This window comes from Tenrec ecaudatus, chromosome 2 (genome assembly GCF_050624435.1).
Source record: "Tenrec ecaudatus isolate mTenEca1 chromosome 2, mTenEca1.hap1, whole genome shotgun sequence".
NCBI lineage: Eukaryota > Metazoa > Chordata > Mammalia > Afrosoricida > Tenrecidae > Tenrec > Tenrec ecaudatus.
Genome location: NC_134531.1, coordinates 61508676 through 61528725, shown reverse-complemented (window position 1 = coordinate 61528725; position 20050 = coordinate 61508676). Strand labels below are relative to the sequence as shown.

The window sequence follows — 20050 nt, the reverse complement described above, 5'->3', positions numbered from 1 at the left end:
AGCAACCAAATCTTTCCCAAACTGCCACCGTTTTTCATTCCTCTCTGCTCAGTGCACGGACCAACATACTGTAAAGTTCGTCTTCACTGTGCTTGTCTTCCAAAGCAGTGTAAGCTCTCTAAGGACAACAGCTAGATGGGTATATCCATTTCGGCAGCCCTAGAGGGAAAGGCAATGGCAGCGGCAAAAACTGGCGTTTGGGTTGTGGAAGGATTGGTGAACGAGATCTTCAAGTGAAACTAAGAAAATGTATGCTGGTAAATGCTGGCAGTAAGTCCTGAGCAGGATGTAGAGCCAAGTCGGTTGACATATAGCGCAGTGGTTCTCAACCTTCCTAATGGTTGAGACTTTTCATAAGATTGAGACCTTTTCATACAACTCCTCATGTGTGGTGACCCCTCCCCATCAACCATAACGTTATTTTCGTTGCTACTTCATCACTGTCATTTTGCTACTGTGATGACTCCGGCGACCCTTGTGTAAGGGTCTTTGGGCCCCCAAAGGGGTCGCGATCCACAAGTTGAGCAACGCTGGAGAAATGACTTAAAAACTCCTTCCAGTAGACGCCTGGCAATACCAACCTATGACTTCCGAGGCGTCGATGTCTGGAGGCAAGGAAAGACCTTGCAGGTCGCCTCCCACCCTTCGACGCTCTGCCCGGGGCGGTTTCTCTGCAGGGCGCGGGAGCCCTGCGCAGGTCGCGGAAGCACTTACCTTCCCGTTGGTGGGAGGCTCCTGGATGTAGATGTTGCTCATGGCGGTCAGTGCTCGGGGCCGGGGAGCGGCGTGGTCCTCCGAGCGCTCGGGCGCGTCTCCTGCAAGTGCGCAGAGCGCTGCGGTCAGGCGTTCTCCCCCAAGCACCACTGCTTGCCTCCGAAACTAGCGCCACAAGGGCGCCGCCATGTTGCTCCTGGACCCCCGCACCGCTAACCCTGCGAAGGGGTTTCCAATACCCTTCCGGGGTGAAGCAGAGCGCCTCGACCTCCTGGGACTCAACGTCACGTTGACGCGACTCGTTACCGAAACCACCCGCGAGCCTCGTGGGCGTTCGCTTCCACTCCAGAAGCGTGCGGCTGGCACGCACCCCCCCCACGACGCGGGCGAGATGGTTCGCGCCGGTGTGTCGGTCCACGTCGCCGGCGTGGAAACCGCCGGCCGAGAACTCCGTTCCGCCGGGGAACTCGGTTCCGCCCGAGCCCGAGCCGGAGCCGGGGTCCTGCGGGCGCTGCCCGGCCTGGCGGAGCTTCCGCGGCGCCCGCGGGAGGAAGAGATCGCGCGGGCCGGCGCTTGTCCTCGCGGCGGGAGGACGGAGAGCTAGCCCTCGGCAATCGGGGGTTCCGGGGACCCCGCCTGCTGGCGCCATGGCTGTCCCAGGTGAAGACGGACCGCGCGGCCCGGGCCGGGAGGGGAAGCGGCGGTGGGGAGGGATGGAGCGGAGTGGGTGGGCTCGGGCACCGTGCCCACGGGGGTTCGGCGGGACGCTGAGACGAACCGGCTGGGAGTGGGTCTCCACGAGAAAGTTTGGATTCCAAGAACCCCTGAAGGGGGAGAAAGAAACGGTCTCCCCCCATTGGCTCCCCAAGCTGGACTTTCAGGGGATCATGAAGCAGGGAGGACCGAGAGGCCGAGGGGATGGGTGGTGGCCCAGGAAACTGGACCGGCCTTCGGGACAGCTCAAAACAAGTATCATAATAACAATCACGAGGTCGGGGTACTTGGAGGCGCCAGGTAGCCAGGGGCATTGTTCGTGTGGGAGTCCAGGAACGAAACCGGGCCCGAGGCTTCTCCTTCCAACACCCCCTTTGGGTCGTCGCCCCGTGGGCAGTAGACCCAGCGCTCGGCCCTTCTGAACCTCGATTTCCGAATGTGTCAAAGGAGGAATTTGGTTAACTTCTGTACGGGGTTCCCGCCACCTTTGGGGTGTCTGTCCCTAGAGGGTTGTCTTTGTGGGCCCTCCATTAGCTTCCAACTGGGGCCCTACTCCAGAACGGTGAAGCACCCCCAAATGTGTCCTCAACTCGGATCTTTACAGGTCTTTTCTCCTAGGAGCGGGCTGCCGGCTGATTCCAAGATCCGCTTAACCACAGTGCCACCAGGGTTCCGACTGCGGACCCCAAACCCACAGCTGTCGGTATCTTCCGACCTAGAGGGATCTGTCGGGTCATAGTTGGACTTCGCCCGTGGGTTTTCATGTCTGAATTCGTATGGGAGTAGAAAACTTAATCCTTCACCTTCAAGCGCCTACTGGGTTCCCACTGTTGACTTTGGAATTCTCAGGCCAAGTAGCCCACGACCCCACAGGTCTCGTTGTCACCAGGGTTAGTGACCCCAAACCGGGGATCCTGCAGATGTCAGGCCTCAGAGGTTTCCCCATCTGCAACTATCACCTTGGTTTCAAACTCTGCTAGGGAAAGTAGCTCCTTAACAAACTTTTGCAACAATGTAATCCGTGGGACCATAGTTGCGGGAAATGTTTTCAGAAATTTCACAGTCAAATTTGGGAGAAACTTCTCTGTGTACTCCTTGTCAGTTTGGGGATTCACGATACCTTTTAACATGGAAAAAAAAATCAAGGCGTGCAAGAAACCCTAATTTTGTTTAAACTGGCCGCCCTAGTATTATGTGACCTTGTTCTTTGTCCTCTGGCAGCCTTTACAGAACTGTTGGTACTGTTATCTCTGTGCTGCCCTACACCTACCGTTTGGGCTGGAGCCCGCAAGTGCTGTGAGAGAGGAAAGAACCACTCTTTTATACCCATAACATGTTTATTGTGTGCCAACTGTGTGCCCGGCACGTAACACTCACTGGGTAATAAACGATAAACAAGATTGGCGTAGCCTTGTTCACAGAAAATCTATAATATAGCAGCAAAAGTGGTGGAGCCAGGTACCAGAAAGCGGAGTGTATGCTGTGACAAGGATAGCACATAGGAAGAAACTTCACAGGGTAAAGGAAGAGCCAGAATCCCCTTCCAGAGGATGTGGCATTGAGTAAGAGACTTGCAGAATAAGATATTGGAGAATGAGAGGGAGCTGTGTAAAGGCCTGGTGGGATAAGCGAAGAAGTGTGTTTTGTGGAAGACAACCAGGAGCCAAGTGAAAAGTGAACTGGAGAGATGATAACAGTAGCTAATATTTACTGTGGCAGACACTGCGTAAGCATCTCATTTAAGTTTCACAGCCACCCCGGGAGTTTTAAAACAAAACAGTTGCCCTCAGTGCAATCCTGTCTGGTTTTTAAAAAACTAGATCACAAGGCTTGATGGACTCAAATCTTCAGCCTTTCGGTGTAAGGAGTTTGGTGGGTACTGACCATTGATACCTGTCAGGAACCCCATAGGTTGTGAAAGAAGTACTGTGATTCTCATTTTACAGATAAGGGACAGAAATCTCATAGGACATAGCTGGTAAATGATGGAGCTCAGTCAGTCTGGCCCCATTAGACACTGTTCAGGAGAATGTTGTCATGCTATAGTCTAATTTATGGAGTACCTTTTTTGGCACTTTGTGAACCTTTTAAGCTGTAACAAGGAGTTTTAACTTTATTTTTAGGACAGTTAAAACCTTTAAGGGTTTTTTTAAATACTCATCTGAGAAGGATTGTTCTGGCTGCACAGTTGATTGAAAAAGAGCTAATTTGCAGGAAAACCCACAAGTTAAAGAGAAATCTTGAATTATAATGTTACCTGACTAAGGTGCTATGGGGGCTCCAAACCCCTTGCTCCTGCTTCAGTCATGGCCAACTGATAAAACTAGAACAAACTTGAGTTTTGTAAATGTGGGCAGCAGAATGCACACACCGGGAACATTTTGAAGCCCTGCTAGAAACAATCTTTCTCTTTGAAAAAAAGGCCAATCAATGTTCCTGCCTCGTAGCTCACAAATCGCTTGATTGACCGAGTAGACAACAGCAGCCTCCAGCTCAGAAAGAGCAGCCACTGCACTGCTCTGACTGTGTGTCCCTCTCCAGAGTGCCGGCAGCAATCCCGTGTCACGGGTCAGGCTCCTGAAAGATTCAGTGTGCCTCTTCCAAGTCTCCAATCCCAAAGCATCCGTCTAATGTTTCTAGTTCTGGGTAGCATTCCAGATCAAGCAAAAGTTACAATCCAGGTCTACTCCAGTTTCACTTCATTGGCCGTGACTGAACTAATTCAGAAGCCCTGGTATGGTGTCGGTAGGAGTGGAGAAAAGCAGGCAGATTGGAGAAGTATTTGGGGAAGTCAGATCGCCTGAAAGCCATAATTGAGAGGAAATGAGGTTGATGTCGGTTTCACATGAACATTTACTGAGATACGCCACACCTGAGAAGGAGCAGGCCTGAGGGAGGATGGTTTCGGTACGAGGTATGTTGGGTTGAGGAGTCCCCAGATGCAGGAAAGGAAATAGCTAGTGGACAGAGATACAACCCACATTACTTTCGGAACGAAGCCAGAGTAAAAGACAATGATTTGGAAATCCTTCACACGTTCAGTAGCTGTTACAGTCACGAGGCTAGATGATTACTCAGGGGCAGTGTACGAAGGAAGTCTATGCTTGTAGTTATAGACACACCAACATTTAGGAGACCAGCAAAGAAAAACTGCCCTTCACGGCACATTACCTAGACATGCTGAATGGCTTACCCAGCCCGGGTACACTGTGGGAAGACAGCTGTTAACATTTTGATAGAGAGGCACCCAAAATTAACCTGACGACACTTAACTACTTAAACATTGTGAGCACCCACAGTGCGTGGTGCTCTGGGGAGGGGCACAAAGTCCTAATCTGTACCCTGACACCTTAAACCTAGTAACGACAGGTGCTACTAAAGGGGTTACAAGTTTAAAAGGGTTCAAAGCCCACATTGAAATTCTCCTAAACTTGGGCCAGCATTACAGTTACACTAACCTTTCAATTTTAAATAATGCTTCGGAGTGTAACGATCCGAAATTGAGCTATTACTCTAAATGGCAAGATGTAGTTAGACTGTTTAAAGACTGCAAAAAAAATTGAGATAGTGGGCGTGACAATGCTGCTGAAGTACAGTGCACATTCCATCTGAAAAACTAGAGAAAATGTTCAAATAATTTCTGAATAATCGACTGTGTACTAAAGGAAAATAGAGCTGTCAGAAGCGTTTCGAGGGGATCAAGGAGGACAAGTATTATGTTATGCTCTTTCATTTTTAGGTATAATGCTGGTATCGATTCAAGCTGGCATTTCTTGGGGTGTCCCTGCTAGTGCTTATTACAAGGTATGACTATAGGAATGAGGTCCCTTTCCACAAAACACACTTAAATCTCAGGTGCATCGGTGCTATTGCCACATACGTCAGTCATTTTTCCCACACCATTGAACATGAACGTACATCATGATAAGTTGTTGGCAGGTGCCTTAAAGTCAGTTATGACCCATAGTGACCCTATGCACAACAGAGGGTCTGCTGGTCCTGGGCCATCCTTACAATTGTTCCTATGCCTGAGCCCATTGTTCCAGTCAAGCTATGGGTCCATCTCATTGAAGGCCTTCCTCTTTCTCTCAGCCCATCCACTTTACTAAGCATGAAGTCCTCCAGAGATTGCTGTCCTGACCTCATGCCCAAATGTGTGAGACAAAGTCTGCCAGCTTTGCTTCTGAAGGAGCACTCTGGCTGTACTTCTTACAAGACACATTGGTTTGTCCTTGGAGCAGTCCATGGTACTTTCAATATTCTTCTCCAGCACCACAATTCAAATGCATCGATTCTTCTTCAGTCTTCCTTATTCAGTGTCCAACTTCCACATGCATATGAGACAATGGAAAACACCATGGCTTGGGTCAGGGGCTCCTTAGTCCTGAAAGGACCATCCTTGCTTTTCAAAATGCTAAAGAGGTCTTCTGCAGCAGATTTCCCTAATGTAACATGCCTTTTGACCTCTTTACTGCTGCTTCCAGGAGCACTGGTTGTGGATCCAAGCAAGACAGAATCCCTGACAACTTCACTCTTCTCCATTGATAATGATGTTACCTATTGGTACAATTGTAAGGCTTCTTGTCGTCACATTGAGTCGTAATCGTTCCTGCAGGCTGCAATCCATAATCTTCATCAAGTCCTCCTCACGTTCAGCAAACAAGGTGGTGTCATCTGCAGTCTCAAGTTGTTAATAAGCCTTCCTCTCATCCTGATGCCACAATCTTCTCTTTCTAAGCCAGCTTCTCTGGTGATCTGCTCTGCAGACAGGTTGAACAATTATGATGAGAGGAAACAACCTCACTCCCACCTCTCCCGGTTTTAAAACATGCAGGATTCCCTGATTTGGTTTGCACAACTTCCTCCTGATTGTTGTGCAAGTTCCTCATGAGGACAATGAAGTGATCTGGAATTCCAGTTCTTCTCAAATCTATCCAAAGTCTATTATGATCTACAAAGTCAAATGCCTTAACATAGTCAATAAAATGCAAGTAAACTACTTTCTATGCTTTGAGCAAAAATCCATCTGACATCAACCATATCTCTGGCTCCATGTCCTCTTCTGAATCCAACCTGAACCTCTGGCAGTTACCTGCTAATGTACTGCTGCAACTGTTGTTGGATGATTTTAAGCAGGATTTTACTTGCATTGATGTAATGAGCATTCTGTTGTGTCACCTTCCTTTGGAATGGACATAAATATGGATCTCTTCTAGTTAGTTGATAAAGTAGCTGTCTTCCAAATTTCCTGGCATAGGTGAGCGAGTGCTCCCAGTGCTTCATCAGCTTGCTGAAACATTTCAGTTGGTGTTCCATCATTTCCTGGAGTCTTGATTTTGGCGAATGCATTCACTCTTGCATGAACTTCTTCACTCATCACCATTGGTTCTTGACTAGTTCTTTTTGGTACATTAAGTGCATTCTTTCCATCTTCTTTTGGAAAGAATTCATTATTTTTCCCATGGACCCTTTCCATATTGCAATTTATAGATCTTTTTCTTGTGTTCTTTCAGTTTAAGAGTGTTCTTCCCTGTGGGGTTTCTATTCCTAGGTCATTACACATTTCATTGTAATATCTGGGTTTGTCTTTTCAAGCTGCCCTTTGAAATTTTCTCGTTAGTTCTTTGGCTTCCTCATTTCCTCCATTTTCTTTAGCTACTCTGGTCAAGAGCAAGTTTGAGTCTTTTCTGACATACACTTTAATCCTTTCTTTCTAATAACCTTTATTTTTCCACGCACGACGGTCTTGACGACCTCCCACAGCTCATCAGCTCCTCTGTCATTGGTGTCCAGGGGGTCAAAGCCTGTCTTGAGGTGTTCTCCAAATTTAGGAGCGATGGATCAGAAGAGGGAGGCTTCAAAACCTGTGCGGGGAAAATTGAGTTAAAAGATCATGGGTTTTTCCACAAACTGTTTGAAGTCCTCTCATTTAAGTTAATACACTCTCCCCCCAAAAGCCCATAACCTATGGCCTGGATTCAACCTTTTGGAATTGTTTTGTTTTTTAATGTTTGAAATGAACTTGTATGTCATTAGACTCCAATTCCACTTAAGGTTTTTTATTTTTCCTCCTATCTTAAGCCACTCAGACCATTTTTTTAGATCTGAGGAGTAAGCAATATGGAGGGTTTTGGTGTCTTTTTCCATGAAGCGATTTCAATTTTATTTATTCATCTTTTTTTTAGTATTAAACCTTCATTTTTGTGTGTCCCTCTCCATTTCCTCTCCCTGTTCCACTCCTGTCCCTGGCCTCTTTGTAGTCATCAGTGTCTTGTCTATTGGTTTATAAACCACATTTCTTCTTCTTTGTTTTTACTTATAACAAACATCATATTAATGTTTATCTTTATAAGATTGACTGGATTTCTAAGCATAATATTCTAGTGTTGTCCACGTCTTGTAGTGTTTAAAAGTTATCATTGCTTTTTATTGATACATACAATTCCATAGTGTAAATGTACTAGAGCTTGTTTACCCATTCCTCTATAGTTGGGGCTTTTTGTTGTTACCCTGTTTTTAATTGTGGAAGTTGCTCCAAATAACATAGGTATACATATGCTGTTCATGTTATATTCCTAATATCTTTGGGGTATATACCTGTATACCCAGTACAGAGATTGTTGGATCATAAGATAGTTGGATTTGCATTTGTTTAAGGATATGGCATACTGATTTCCATAATAGTTGTACAATCCTACTACTGTAAAACACCAGCGATGTAAAGGTGTTCCTATCTCTTCACATCCTCTCCAATATTTTTTATTCTCTCTATTACTGAATTTTGCCAAAAAAGTTGGTGTGAGGTGATATCTCATTGTTGTTTAATTTATATTTTCCTTATTGCTAATGGTCAGGAATATTTCTTGTGGTGCTTAGCCACCTGGACATCATCTTTGGTAAACTGCCTATTCATGTCTTGAACCTCGTTTTTTTAATTGGCTTATTTATTAAGATATTATAGTTTTATATAAATTTTGGAGATTAGCCCTTTATATGATGCATTATTACTGAATATTTTTTCCCAATCTGTGGGTTCTCTATTGAATTTTGATGAAGTCTTTTGCTGTGCATAAATAACATTTTTTTTTAGGTACTAATTCTTTATTTTGTCTTCTATACTGTGGCTATTTTTCATTATGTTTGGTAGTGTGCTTTTGCCTTGTTTTAGTTGTCCTTCCATCTGTCGCGGGGTTTTCGTCGATGGTCATAGTCAGTGGGTGATCTATAGTTAGGTCTTTGGTCCATCTTGAGTGTTTTGGGGCGTGGTGTGGGGGTGGGTCCTGTTTCACACTTTTGCGGGTGGAGATCCAGTTTTTCTAATACCATTTGTTGAAAAAGTGTACTCTTGTCCATTTAATGTGGTAGTTCCGTCTCTAAAAATATGTGGTGGGATTTGGATCAGATTTGCATTCAATTTGTAATGTGTATTTGGTAATATTGACATTTTCACAATATTTAATTTGCCTATTCAGGAACATGGTAGCTTGTTCCCAGTGTGTAAATTCTGTTTGCTACCTTAGTGGAGTATTTTGTAGTTTTTCTTTATATATTTTGTTTCTCTGGTAAAATTTATTCCTAAATCTTTATTATTAGTATAGTTATTGAAAATATTATTCTTTTCACATTTTGGGGTATTGATTGCTAGCATACAGGAATTCAACTGATTTCTGTCTGTTGATCTTATAGCCTGCTATACTACCAAATTTTTCAATTAATTCAAACAATTGTTTAATTGTATCTTGAGGTCTTCTATATGTAGGATTATTTCATCTGAAAATGAAGAGATTTTTATACTCTGTGCTTGTGTGGATACCTTTAATTTATTTTTGGTATCATATGGCTCTAGCTAAAACCTCCACAACTGTATTAAATAAAGTGATGGTAAAAGGGCAGCTTTGCCTAGTTCCTTATCAAAAGGAACCAATTTCAATTTCTTTCCATTCAGGGAGATGCAGGCTATTGGTTTCACATATGTGGCTTTAGTAGGTTTGGAAATTTTCCTTCCATGCCTATTGTGTTGAGTGTTTTTATCAGAAATGGATATTGACTTTCATCCAATATCTTTTCTGCATTAATTGATGTAATCAATTGTTCCTGTAATATTTAGCGTACTTGCATATTTGGTGTGAGTTCCTTTTGGAATTTTAATTTTGACTAAACAAGTTTTATAAACACGGGCACAGAATTTCATATACACATCTAGATTTCTGGTTTCCTTTGAAAAATCATAGCCCCGAAAGTGCTGGACCACATGTGTATAAGCCAACTGTGGGGGAGATGCTGTTAGTGGTGGTGGCGGTGGCAGTGGCGGGGGTGGACCCATAGTGACCCTAGGCACAGCAAATGAAACACTGCCCAGTCCCTGTGCCATGGTCACAATTGTTCCTTTGTTTGAACCCATTGTTGCAGCCCCTGTGTCCGTCCATCATATTGAGGACCATCCTATTTTTCACTGCCCCTCTACCTTGTGAAGCATGATGTCCTTTTCATGGGACAGGTTTCTCCTGAAAACATGTCCAAAATAAATGAAGTATTACCATCCTTGCCTCTAGGGAGCATTCTGTCTGCTCTCCTTTTATTAAGACACCCTTCGTAAGGGATTAGGTTTGGAACCCACCCTAATCTGGTATGATTTCATTTACAATAGAAAAACATATTCTCAACCAGGATCCTCTTCATAAGTCTAACAATTGGAACTTCAAAAGAATTGTTGAAGGGGACAAAGTTCAATCTGTAATAGTGGTTTAAAATCATGGACTCTGGCTCAGTTTGCAAGGCTGTGGTTGAAAGGCCAAGATCTATTTGCAGAATCCCCACAGGGCTTAAGCTTCCATGAATTCCATGGGCACATTGACCAGGTATGTGACTAACGTTGCCCTCAGACAGAAAAACACTGAACTCACTGCTATCAAGTGGGTTATGATTCACGGCAACCCTATAGGACAAGCTAGAACTGCCCCAGTGGGTTTTGAGGTGATACTTGTGTTCAGGAGTCAAAAGCTACATCTGTATTCCCATGGAGCATCTTTCAGATTCTAACCATTGACCTTGGTAGCAAGCAGTCCAACCCCTAACCCACTATGCCACCAGGACTCTTCCCTCAGAGTGCATCAGAAAGTGAGTTAATCTGATAGAGTTAAGTTAAATTTATATTTAAACATATTATTTGCTTTCCTTTTTGACCCAATTTTAATTCTAGCTTTTAAAATTTTTCTAATTTCTTTTGGATTGAGGGTGTTTGTTTTTTTTTTCAGTGTTTTATTTTGTTATTGTTATTGGGGTTTGTTATATCCTTTTCCTGAATCTGTAGTGACAGTAACTAAATGAATAGTTTCTTAGGTTTATGGCAGGGAAGGGAGAAATGGAGAGCTAATAACAATGTGTACGGAAAATGAAGTTGGTGTTCTAACCTTGTAGTCTAGCCATTGAAAAAATTAATCAATTATAAAAGAGAAACATTTTTAAAAGAATATTCCACATATTCTACAACCAAGAAAATGAGCCAGTGAACTTCAATATAAAATTCTGTTGAGTTACCACAACATAAATTGGACTGTCACCAATTTTGATTTTAATGGGTTGTACTTCAATTTTGTTGCTTATTTTGTAATCGGTGCTATAATTATAAATGAAAAGATGTTATAATTTAAAGCAGCTCTTTCTGTCCTTCTTTACAAACTCTTTGGTGATTTTTATCAAAGCTGATGAACAATATCTACTCCTATGCATAATAGAGATAATGAATCCTCCCACCAAAAAAAAAATCATGGACTCTGAAAGCACACTGTCTGGCACCACCATTTACAACCAATGATATTGGGCAAATTATTCAACCTTAATTTCCCCTTACGTAGAATGGGCATGGGACCAACACTTGCCTCACTGATGAACTGTTAGAATTAAACAAATTTTTACATGTAAATTGTACAATAAATCGGCCTGCTGTCCCTGCCATCTGCCAGCTCTCCTTACAGGCATTTGAGTTGGGGCCTCTGTTCTTAAGCAACCCCAGAATTGTTAGCTTCCGATTCCAGGGGCAGGGGGAAATCTTACAGTCATTATCAGAGAAAAAGCATTTGAAGAGGGTTATTCGTGGAGTTAGGAGCCTGGGTAATGCAAGTAGTTTACATCGGCTAACCTAAAGACAGACAGTTCAAACCCAACTAGGCGCAGAAACAAAGGCTTGGTGAAGTTCTTCCATGAAAATCACACCCAAGAAAACGACACAGCAGCTCTCCTCTAACAAAGGTTGATAAGAATAATTGCCAGCCCAGTAGCAACTGTCACTGTCAAGGACAACATCAGTGAAGTTAGCTTTCTTGAAAATGACTTTTCACATTCACAATCATTGAAATTAGTCATGACGGTCACGTTTGCGATTTTCTACAGGGAGTCCTACACAGATTGACCATTTCTGATGAGGTTGGTACAAAAACTCTTATGTTCCCCCGTGCTTCAATGGAAGCTGCACGGCCAACATGGTGAATTTCTATAGCCAAGTTAACATTTCAGTCTGGCTTAGCAAATTGAGTCACATTCCTAAAACACAATCCTATGGTATCTTAGTGACAATGGAAATCTCCTTCACACTACGTCACTCCTAAAGTATAGGTAACTGCTTTCTCTGCACAGCGCTGCTATCAAGTTCAGATAGGCGATCCAGTCATTCCCAGTAAGGGGAGTTTACTTATTCCCCCAAATCTGTGAACTTTCTAGTTTTCCTAAAACCACTTTAGCTTGCTGAGACTCACTTTCCTTGTCTCTAAAAGGAAGGAGCTGATGGCTAAGCTTCCTTTGCTTCTGAAGTATTTGACTCTCAAGACTCCCCATCTCTGCAAAAATGAAGTCTACCCTCAGCCTGCTCACATCGCTCTGCCCTTCACTCCCACCACGTTGGGAAAACCTGACTTGATCAGCTCATCCTGGAGCTTCACTTGTGCTTTGTGCTGTGTGGCTGCTAGCACTGCCCCTCCTTCATGTCCACACGTTCCTCTGTGAAGCTGAGCGTCTCGCCTGCCTTCTTCCTACTTATTAATAGAACTATCTCTTATGACACCTGACACAGTCTTCTTATAAGTGTGAGTGCATTTTTCTAGATAAGCACACATTGTAGCTTCTTGTAGTATAGGGATTCTACTTTATCTTCATGGTTTCCCTAACATCTACCTTGGAATGAATGTCCTTGATAGATAAAACAATTCAAAATAGATTAAACAAAAATATTGAGAGGACTGGAATCTCTACTGATAGACTCTATTTAAATTATTTTCATTAGGTAAAAGCTACATTTCTTTGTCTCCACTTAGATTGAACTGATAATACTTTAGCATGTTTTAGTCAGAAAGTATTTGTATTTTGTAAGTAAAGTAAAGTTGATGAGAGAGTTTTATACATTTACTGAAGTTTTAACTTTCTTATCAGTAATTTAAAATTATTCCTTTGTTGGTTATTTTTATTCTTCCTTAGGGAATCAAATTATATTTTTAATACAAGGACATTGGCTCTTTCAAAATAGATAAATCAAGGAAATTACCTATTTTTTAACTCACAAAGAATCCTTATTTTCTGCTGTTTTGCCCACTTTGACTTGGCTATAATATTTAGGAACCCCAAAGAAAGGAGTATATCTATAAATTATTTATATAAATAAGAAGAAATATTTAACTATTTCAAATCATAATTTTTTCTTTCTTTTTGTAAATTATTTTGTTGGGGACTCTTACAGCTCTTATAACAATCCATACATTAATTGTATCAAGCACATTTGTACATATGTTACCATCATCATTTTCAAAATAATATCTTTCTACTGGAGCCTTGATATCAGCTCCTCTTTTTATCCTCCCTCCATTGTGACCCCCTTGATAAATTATAAATTATTATTATTTTCATATTTTACATAGTCCACTGTCTCCCTTCACCCACCTTTGTGTTGTTCATCCCTCTGGGGCGGTTGGGGGTAGTATGTCCATCATTGCAATCTGTTCTCGCTTTCTCCCCCAATTCCCCCCTACTCTCATGGTATCACTACTCTCATTAGTGTTCCTGAGGGGTTTATCTGTCCTGGATTCCATTTGTCAAGAGCGCTTATCTGTACCAGTGCACATGCTCTGGTCTAGCTTCATTTGTAAGGTAGAACTGAGGTCATGATAGTGGGGTGGAGAGGAAGCATTAACGAACCAGAAGAATGTTGTGCGTTTCATCCGTGCTATACTGCACCCTGACTGGCTCATCCCTTCCTTGTGACCCTTTATGAGGAGATGTCCAGCCTCTACAGATGGGCTTTGGGTCTCTGCTTCGACCCCTCTCATTCACATCAATATGATTGTTTTGGGTCTTCTGATGCCTGTGACCTTATCCCATCGATACCTCATGATCACACAGGCTGGTGTGCTTCTTCCATGTGGACTTTATTGCTTCCCTGCTAGATATCCACTTGTTTAACTTCAAACCTTTAAGACCCTACATGCTATATCTTCTAATATCTGGGCACCATCAGCTTTCTTCACCACATTTGCTTATGCACTCATTTTGACTTCAGCTATTGTGTTGGCAACGTGAGCCTCACAGAATGCCATGTTAGTAGGACAAAGAGCTCTTGCCTTGAGGGAGGACTTCAGTAGAGGCCCAATGTCTGATGGTTACCTTGGTACTTAACATATAAATATATGTACATAGACCTCTATCCCTATTGTTACATCTTAATATGTTTACATACATACAGACCTATATTTATACCTGTATAGATATCTTTGCCCCTAGTTCTTTATTTCCTTTTACTTTCCTCCTGTGCCACTATCTAACCTGCATTTGGCTCTCAGTAATTCCTCTCGGTCACACTGCACTGGATCCAAACCCACCAGGCTTCTACCCCCTCCTCACCATCCATTTATAGATCTCTTCTTGTTCCCTTGTCCCTTGGTTTGTTGGCTCCCCATTCCCTTTCCCCCACTTCCTCCTTTCCCCTGTCCCCCTGGGATCATTGGTCCTTTGTTTTTTCCTCAGAATTGTTCATCTTGCCTATCTTATTTAGATAGACGTAGAAAAAAGGAAGAAGAAGAAGGGGGAAAAGGAGGGCAGTCTATAAATAATTCCAGGTCTGTCTGCTGACTCTTATGTATGTTTAACGACTGAGTTTAATGAGATGCCAAGCCCTACCCTCTGAGACTGAAGTCTGTTTTCAGGATTTCTCAGGGACTTCATTGTTTTGTTGCCCTTACTGCTCTGTTGCACTCCCTTCGCATTGCACCATGGTGTGTGCGTGGAGGGGTGGGCATGGGGGGGGGGGCAGACTGGGCACAATTTGTACACTGTGTCTCCAGTGCTGTCCCCTGTGGTCCTGTGGGTCAGTGAGGGGATGTCATCTCTCCTGGTGGGGCCGGCCCTATGGTCCTCTCTGTGCCTTGGCTGCTCTGCAGGCGTGTCATCCCCAGGGCTTAGTGGGCCAGTATGAGTGTCTCTCTCTCTCTCTCCCTCTCTCGCTCTCTCGCTCTCTCGCTCTCTTGCTCTCACTCTCTCACTCTTAACTCTTGCTCTCCCTCTTAATTTGCTCCCATGTGGTCTGGGAAAACCTGCCACTCTCCCCAGGCTCTGTCCTCAGTGTTGTCCTCCATAGTGCAATCTTCATGAGAGTGAATCAACATAGCCGGGATTGGGGCCGGGCCCCCAATCGACTCTTTATTTTTCATTGGCTCCAGCAGACCACATGTTTTATACAGCTATTACTACCTATGTAGTATATCCGTGACCACGGTTTATATTTTAAATGTGAGCGAAATCAAAATTGTCTTTAAGAACTTTTGAATTATTACAACTAAAACCATAATGGAGTGACCTCAGATCTAGTTCTCATTTCTCAGGGACGCAAAATGTGTCCAAACATGCATTTTTGTTTTCTTTTAGAATTTAGAAAGGTGGGGAGGGGGTAGTTTTATTGTTTGATTTTTCCTCAAAGATGCCAGAAAGGAATTTATTAAATCCCTGAGATTTATGGTAAGCACAATCGGTTTCATTTAGATTTGTGGCAATTTAGAATAGTTAATATTTTGTCTAAACCAGTCTATTCTGGTGTGTACATTAAGTTGTTGTGGTGGTGGTTGTTGTTGAACATCTGTATGTGGACCAGTTCGTTTCTGCGAGTGCAGGTCAGTGAGAATGATCAGATTCTGCAAGGTGTGCGGCCCTTCCAGCCTCCTTTTCTGAGCTGTTGCGCCCACAGACACGAGCTGCCCCCAAGTTGCCCATCGCTCTTGTCCAGTCGCTGTTTCAGGCTGACAGCACTGGTCGATCTTTGAAAGAGCACAAGGAATACACATTCTTTACTAGTTATGCTAAACTGTTGTTTGGTTTGGAAGATACCAGAAGGTATATTTCAGGGAGGGTGGGGTAGAAAGGGGGAACCGATTACAAGGATCTACATATAACCCCTTCCCTGGGGGTTGGGCAACAGAAAAGTGGGTGAAGGGAGACATCTGACAGTGTAAGAAATGACAAAATAATAATTTATAAATTATCAAGGGCTCATGAGGGAGGGCATAGTGGGGAGGGAGGGGGGAAATGAGCTGATATCAAGGGCTCAAGTAGAAAGCAAATGTTTTCAGAATGATGATGGCAACAAATAAACAATGTGCTTGATATAATGGATATATGTGTGGATTATGATAAGAGTTGTATAAGCCCCCAATAAAATGATTTTTTAAAGAATTAAAGATTACCTCAAGGCAGTAATTTCAAGGGTCTGTCAATTTTTGTGCAATCAAATGTGTGAGGATAAATTCCCAGATGTGAAATAGCTGGGTCCAAAAAAAGCCTTGTCAGAAAGCTTTAGTCCGGTTGTCTTCCAGAGCTCTGGTACCAATGGACACTCCTCTTGGCCATGTAAGGAGTACGTCCCTGACGTCCTCTTCAGCCTTGTTGATTTTTGCTACCCAGAGGTCATGTAGAATGCCAACGGAGTTCCTCAAGTGCATTTCACTTCTCTAGGAATAAAGCTAAGTATCTCTCTCTACAGGCGCCTTGGTGGTGTAGTGGGTTATGCTTTAAGCTGTCAACCACCAGATCAGCAGTTCAAAACCATCAGCTGCTTCATGGGAGATAGATGAGGCTTTCCACTCCCCTAAAGATGTACAGCCTCAAACACCCTATGTAAGGTGGCTATAGGTTAGAATCGACTCAGTGGCAGTGGGCAGGTATTTCTCTACATGTTTCGGACTCACTGTAGTTTCTCTGCTATGTGAACTGTCTGGTCAGTTCATGGTCCACTTTCTTCCCTCTTGGTTAGCAATGTGTTTTGCTAGTTGGGGTGTAGAGTAGGAATGGGCCTTTGTTAGTGCTATGGCTTGAAAATATTTCCCCAAGAATATGTGCATCTGTAAGTCGGTTTTTGGTACTCTTTGTGTTTGCATTTTTCTTTTTCAGTGTCCTAAAATCTGTCTTGGATTAAATGGTGTTTGGATTGCAGGTAATGTTCAGTAAACATGGAAGGTGAGAATCATACCGTATTATGCTGAACAACGACTGCAAACAGCGGGGAAATGGATCACATCTCAGCTGCTTAGAAGAAAAAGAAAAAACATCCTATTACCATACACTCTATTCCAACTAGTGGCATCCCTGTAGGACAGAGTAGAACTGACCCCTGGGGTTCACAAAGCTGTATCTTTAAGGAAGCAGCCTGCCACACATTTCTCCCATGAATGAACTGGGAAGTTTGCCTACCAACCTTTTTGGTTAGCAGTTGAACTCCTTAAGCACTGTTCCCCCAGGGTGTCCTCTCAGCTGAATAAAGGCTTTATAGTATAGACTTGCTCCTCAGTTTGACATCAATTTTGAGTATTGTATTCCCCAAGGTTTTTATTTCAAACAATAGAAACTGACTGGTTAATTTAGGCAGGGGGGAAAAAAAGGTATCATGCAGCTCATGAGAAGTTAAACAAAAGCCCAGGGTGGTGGGGGTGGGAGTGGGAATCATGGAAAGATAATAGGGCAAGACCAAGGGATGGTAGACAAGCTTGCATCACTACCACTGGGTACAGGTTTGTAGCAAAATGAATTCTCTGTCCCCACCTCATTGACTCTCCTGTCTCAGACTTATTGTATCTACTGCCTCAGCTGCACAATTCCTAAATAAAAGCAAGCAGTTGACCATGACCTGTTAATAAAGATCTCACTGCCATCAAGGCCATCCCAACTCATAGTGCCACTATAGGACAGGTTAAGACTGCCCCAGTGGGTTTCGGAGGGTGTAAATCTTTACGGGAGTAGAAAGGCTCTTTCTCCCTAGGAGCATGCCTAACCCATAAAAATTATAGATAAATGAAACTTAAAATGTAACTTACTGTATATACTCGTGTATAAGCTGAGTTTCTCAGCACATTTTTAATGCAATATTTGTGGTAAAATTCGGTGCCTCGGTGGATATTTGCATCAGCTTATACTTGAGTATATACTGTAATCCAAACACAGGTGGAAATAGGTGGAAATAGTTGATACAAAGTTACTTTATTTGGAGTTCTGGTTATGTTTCCCCGTAATGTAGAAATTACATCTTTGGTGCGGGAGATTTATATTTTGTCCATTCTAAAATAGGAGGTGGTTGAGGGCTGAGTTTTGTTAGTGTCGTTAGTAGTAAATGCATTCAGTTCTGATACATGCTGAGGAGAGATTATTTTGGATCTGCCGTTAGAACATTTTTAGTTTGTTGTGAGACCAGTTCATTGTGGTTTTAGCACAGTTTTTATTCTGAATTATTCAGTCCACAGTTTCTATGGTAACAGACCTAACATTGCTCCAGATTCTCTGAGCTTTTTTTTTTTTCTTGCAGTATTTTCTTATAATGAAAGGGTCTCAACTTTTATTGTGAATGCAGTTTTATCCCAAAGTCATTTCTGCTTCGACATTACCTATCTGCCTTGCAGTGTCATGGAGAAAAAATTGGATTAGGGAATGGCAGTCTAAAACTTTATGAGTGACATTTTAAAAAGCTTTTATAAAAATGGCCGTACATTTCTACATATGTTTAAAGAAGAAACAAGGAGGTAGAAGTAAATATGACACTTTTACCTTGAAAAAGGCCTGAAGTTTGCTCATGGGAAGTGGGGGTGTCAAAGTGTCACCTCTTGAGACCTACTGTGAAGTGGTAATAGAAGGAGATTTGGAATCATTGCCTTGGTCAGAGGTTCTAACATCAGCACTCCCAAGGGAGTGGAAATGGGGGTGGCGGGGGCGGGCAAGGAGGAAGAGGGGTGTAGGTGTATATTCCTATGAGCCCTGCTTCTGTTGGGTGCTCTTTTCTGGCTCCGCATAAAGTTTTCATGGACAACATTCATGTTACGCTCAACCCTTTCCCTGATGTATCAATCATATTGGGCAAATTTGCCTTTTCAGAACAAGTATGATAACAGAATCAACTAAATATTTCTAGAATAACTCAATAATATGTTCTTAAGGCAAACTTAGCATTTAGAGAGAGGAAAATGCCTAATGTTTTACATTTATAACATGAAAAAATGACTTTTAAATTGCTTTTCAAACTCAGCCTGGTTTCTATCTACTATCTGTGTACCATCCTTTACAATCAAGTTGAGCTGCTCTCCTCGTTGGAGGGCTGACGCATTTGCTACCCCTCCTCACAAAACTGGGAAACACTGTGCTGTTTCTCTGATTGGTAGATTGTGAAGCCTTGATTCAAGTTCACATCAGTTGTTTTGGTATTTATGTCTTCAATATAGCTGCATGTCTCTAGGTAAAATTTGAGTGCTGGATTCGGATGTTTCTTTTACATCTAGTAAAGTGGTCTATCTGGAATTTCAAAGTCAGGTTTATTATTATTATTATTCGAGGCAGAAAAACATTTGCTCACTGAAATGTTCTCCTTAGCATTCATCGGTTTGTTTCTATTTTTTTCCATCATTTTCTATTTAAGGTAGAGAACACCATACCTTCAAATTTCTTAAAGTAGAATTCTAAAATAATAAGCATCTTAACTTTAATATTGTAATTGTATTGAATTAGAGAAAAAATGTGTCAATACAATTCTTGCCAAAGGAAATCATTTTAACAATTTAATCTACTCATTTATTTTTAATCATCATAATTGAATAACGTTACTAAGGGAGTCAAGTTTGTTGTTGAGTTTTTTAAGCTTTTTTACATACCTTCTAAAATGATATCTAATTGTATTTCAGGTTGCAACAAGGACAATGTCAGAGCAGGCTGTAAAAAATGTGGCTACCGTAAGTATATTACAATATAATGTTTACTTCAGGGCTGTTAATGGAATTATTACCACATTGAGCAATATGATTTAGCATCCTGATTTCTGGGTTCCTATGAATAGTCTTTTGGCTTATTCTAATTAGTTTAGCTTTCAGTTGATTCAGAAACGTTCAGTACTAAATAATCTCTCTTTTCTGCAGGAAAGATGAGGCTGTCTGCTTCCAGAGAGATTTGTAAATTCTTGTGAATCTCCAGGGGCAGCCCTACTTTGTGCTATAGGGTCATTGTCGGTCTGAATCAACTGGATGGCAGGGAGTTTGGGAGTCTCTGCTGTACACCCAAGTGACTATGTATCTGGTGACAAGCAAAGTTGTCATGAAGTACATCTACTTAGTAGTATATTTTG

General features: G+C 42.5%; 2 protein-coding genes across 2 annotated transcripts in view; one reads left to right on the top strand and one right to left on the bottom strand.

Moving 5' to 3' along the window:
- The window catches only part of CWC27 (CWC27 spliceosome associated cyclophilin), a 277596-nt gene extending 276565 nt beyond the window's left edge, over positions 1-1031 (bottom strand). Inside the window, exon 1 of the mRNA XM_075541081.1 lies at positions 715-1031. Within this exon, the coding sequence (XP_075397196.1) occupies positions 715-756 (42 nt within the window). The 5' untranslated portion in view covers positions 757-1031. The remainder of the gene's footprint in view (positions 1-714) is intronic.
- Positions 1028-20050, top strand: part of SREK1IP1 (SREK1 interacting protein 1) — a 40403-nt gene continuing 21380 nt past the window's right edge. The window contains exons 1-2 of the mRNA XM_075541083.1: positions 1028-1374; positions 19614-19661. Coding sequence (XP_075397198.1) covers positions 1362-1374; positions 19614-19661 — 61 coding nt within the window. The 5' untranslated portion in view covers positions 1028-1361. The remainder of the gene's footprint in view (positions 1375-19613; positions 19662-20050) is intronic.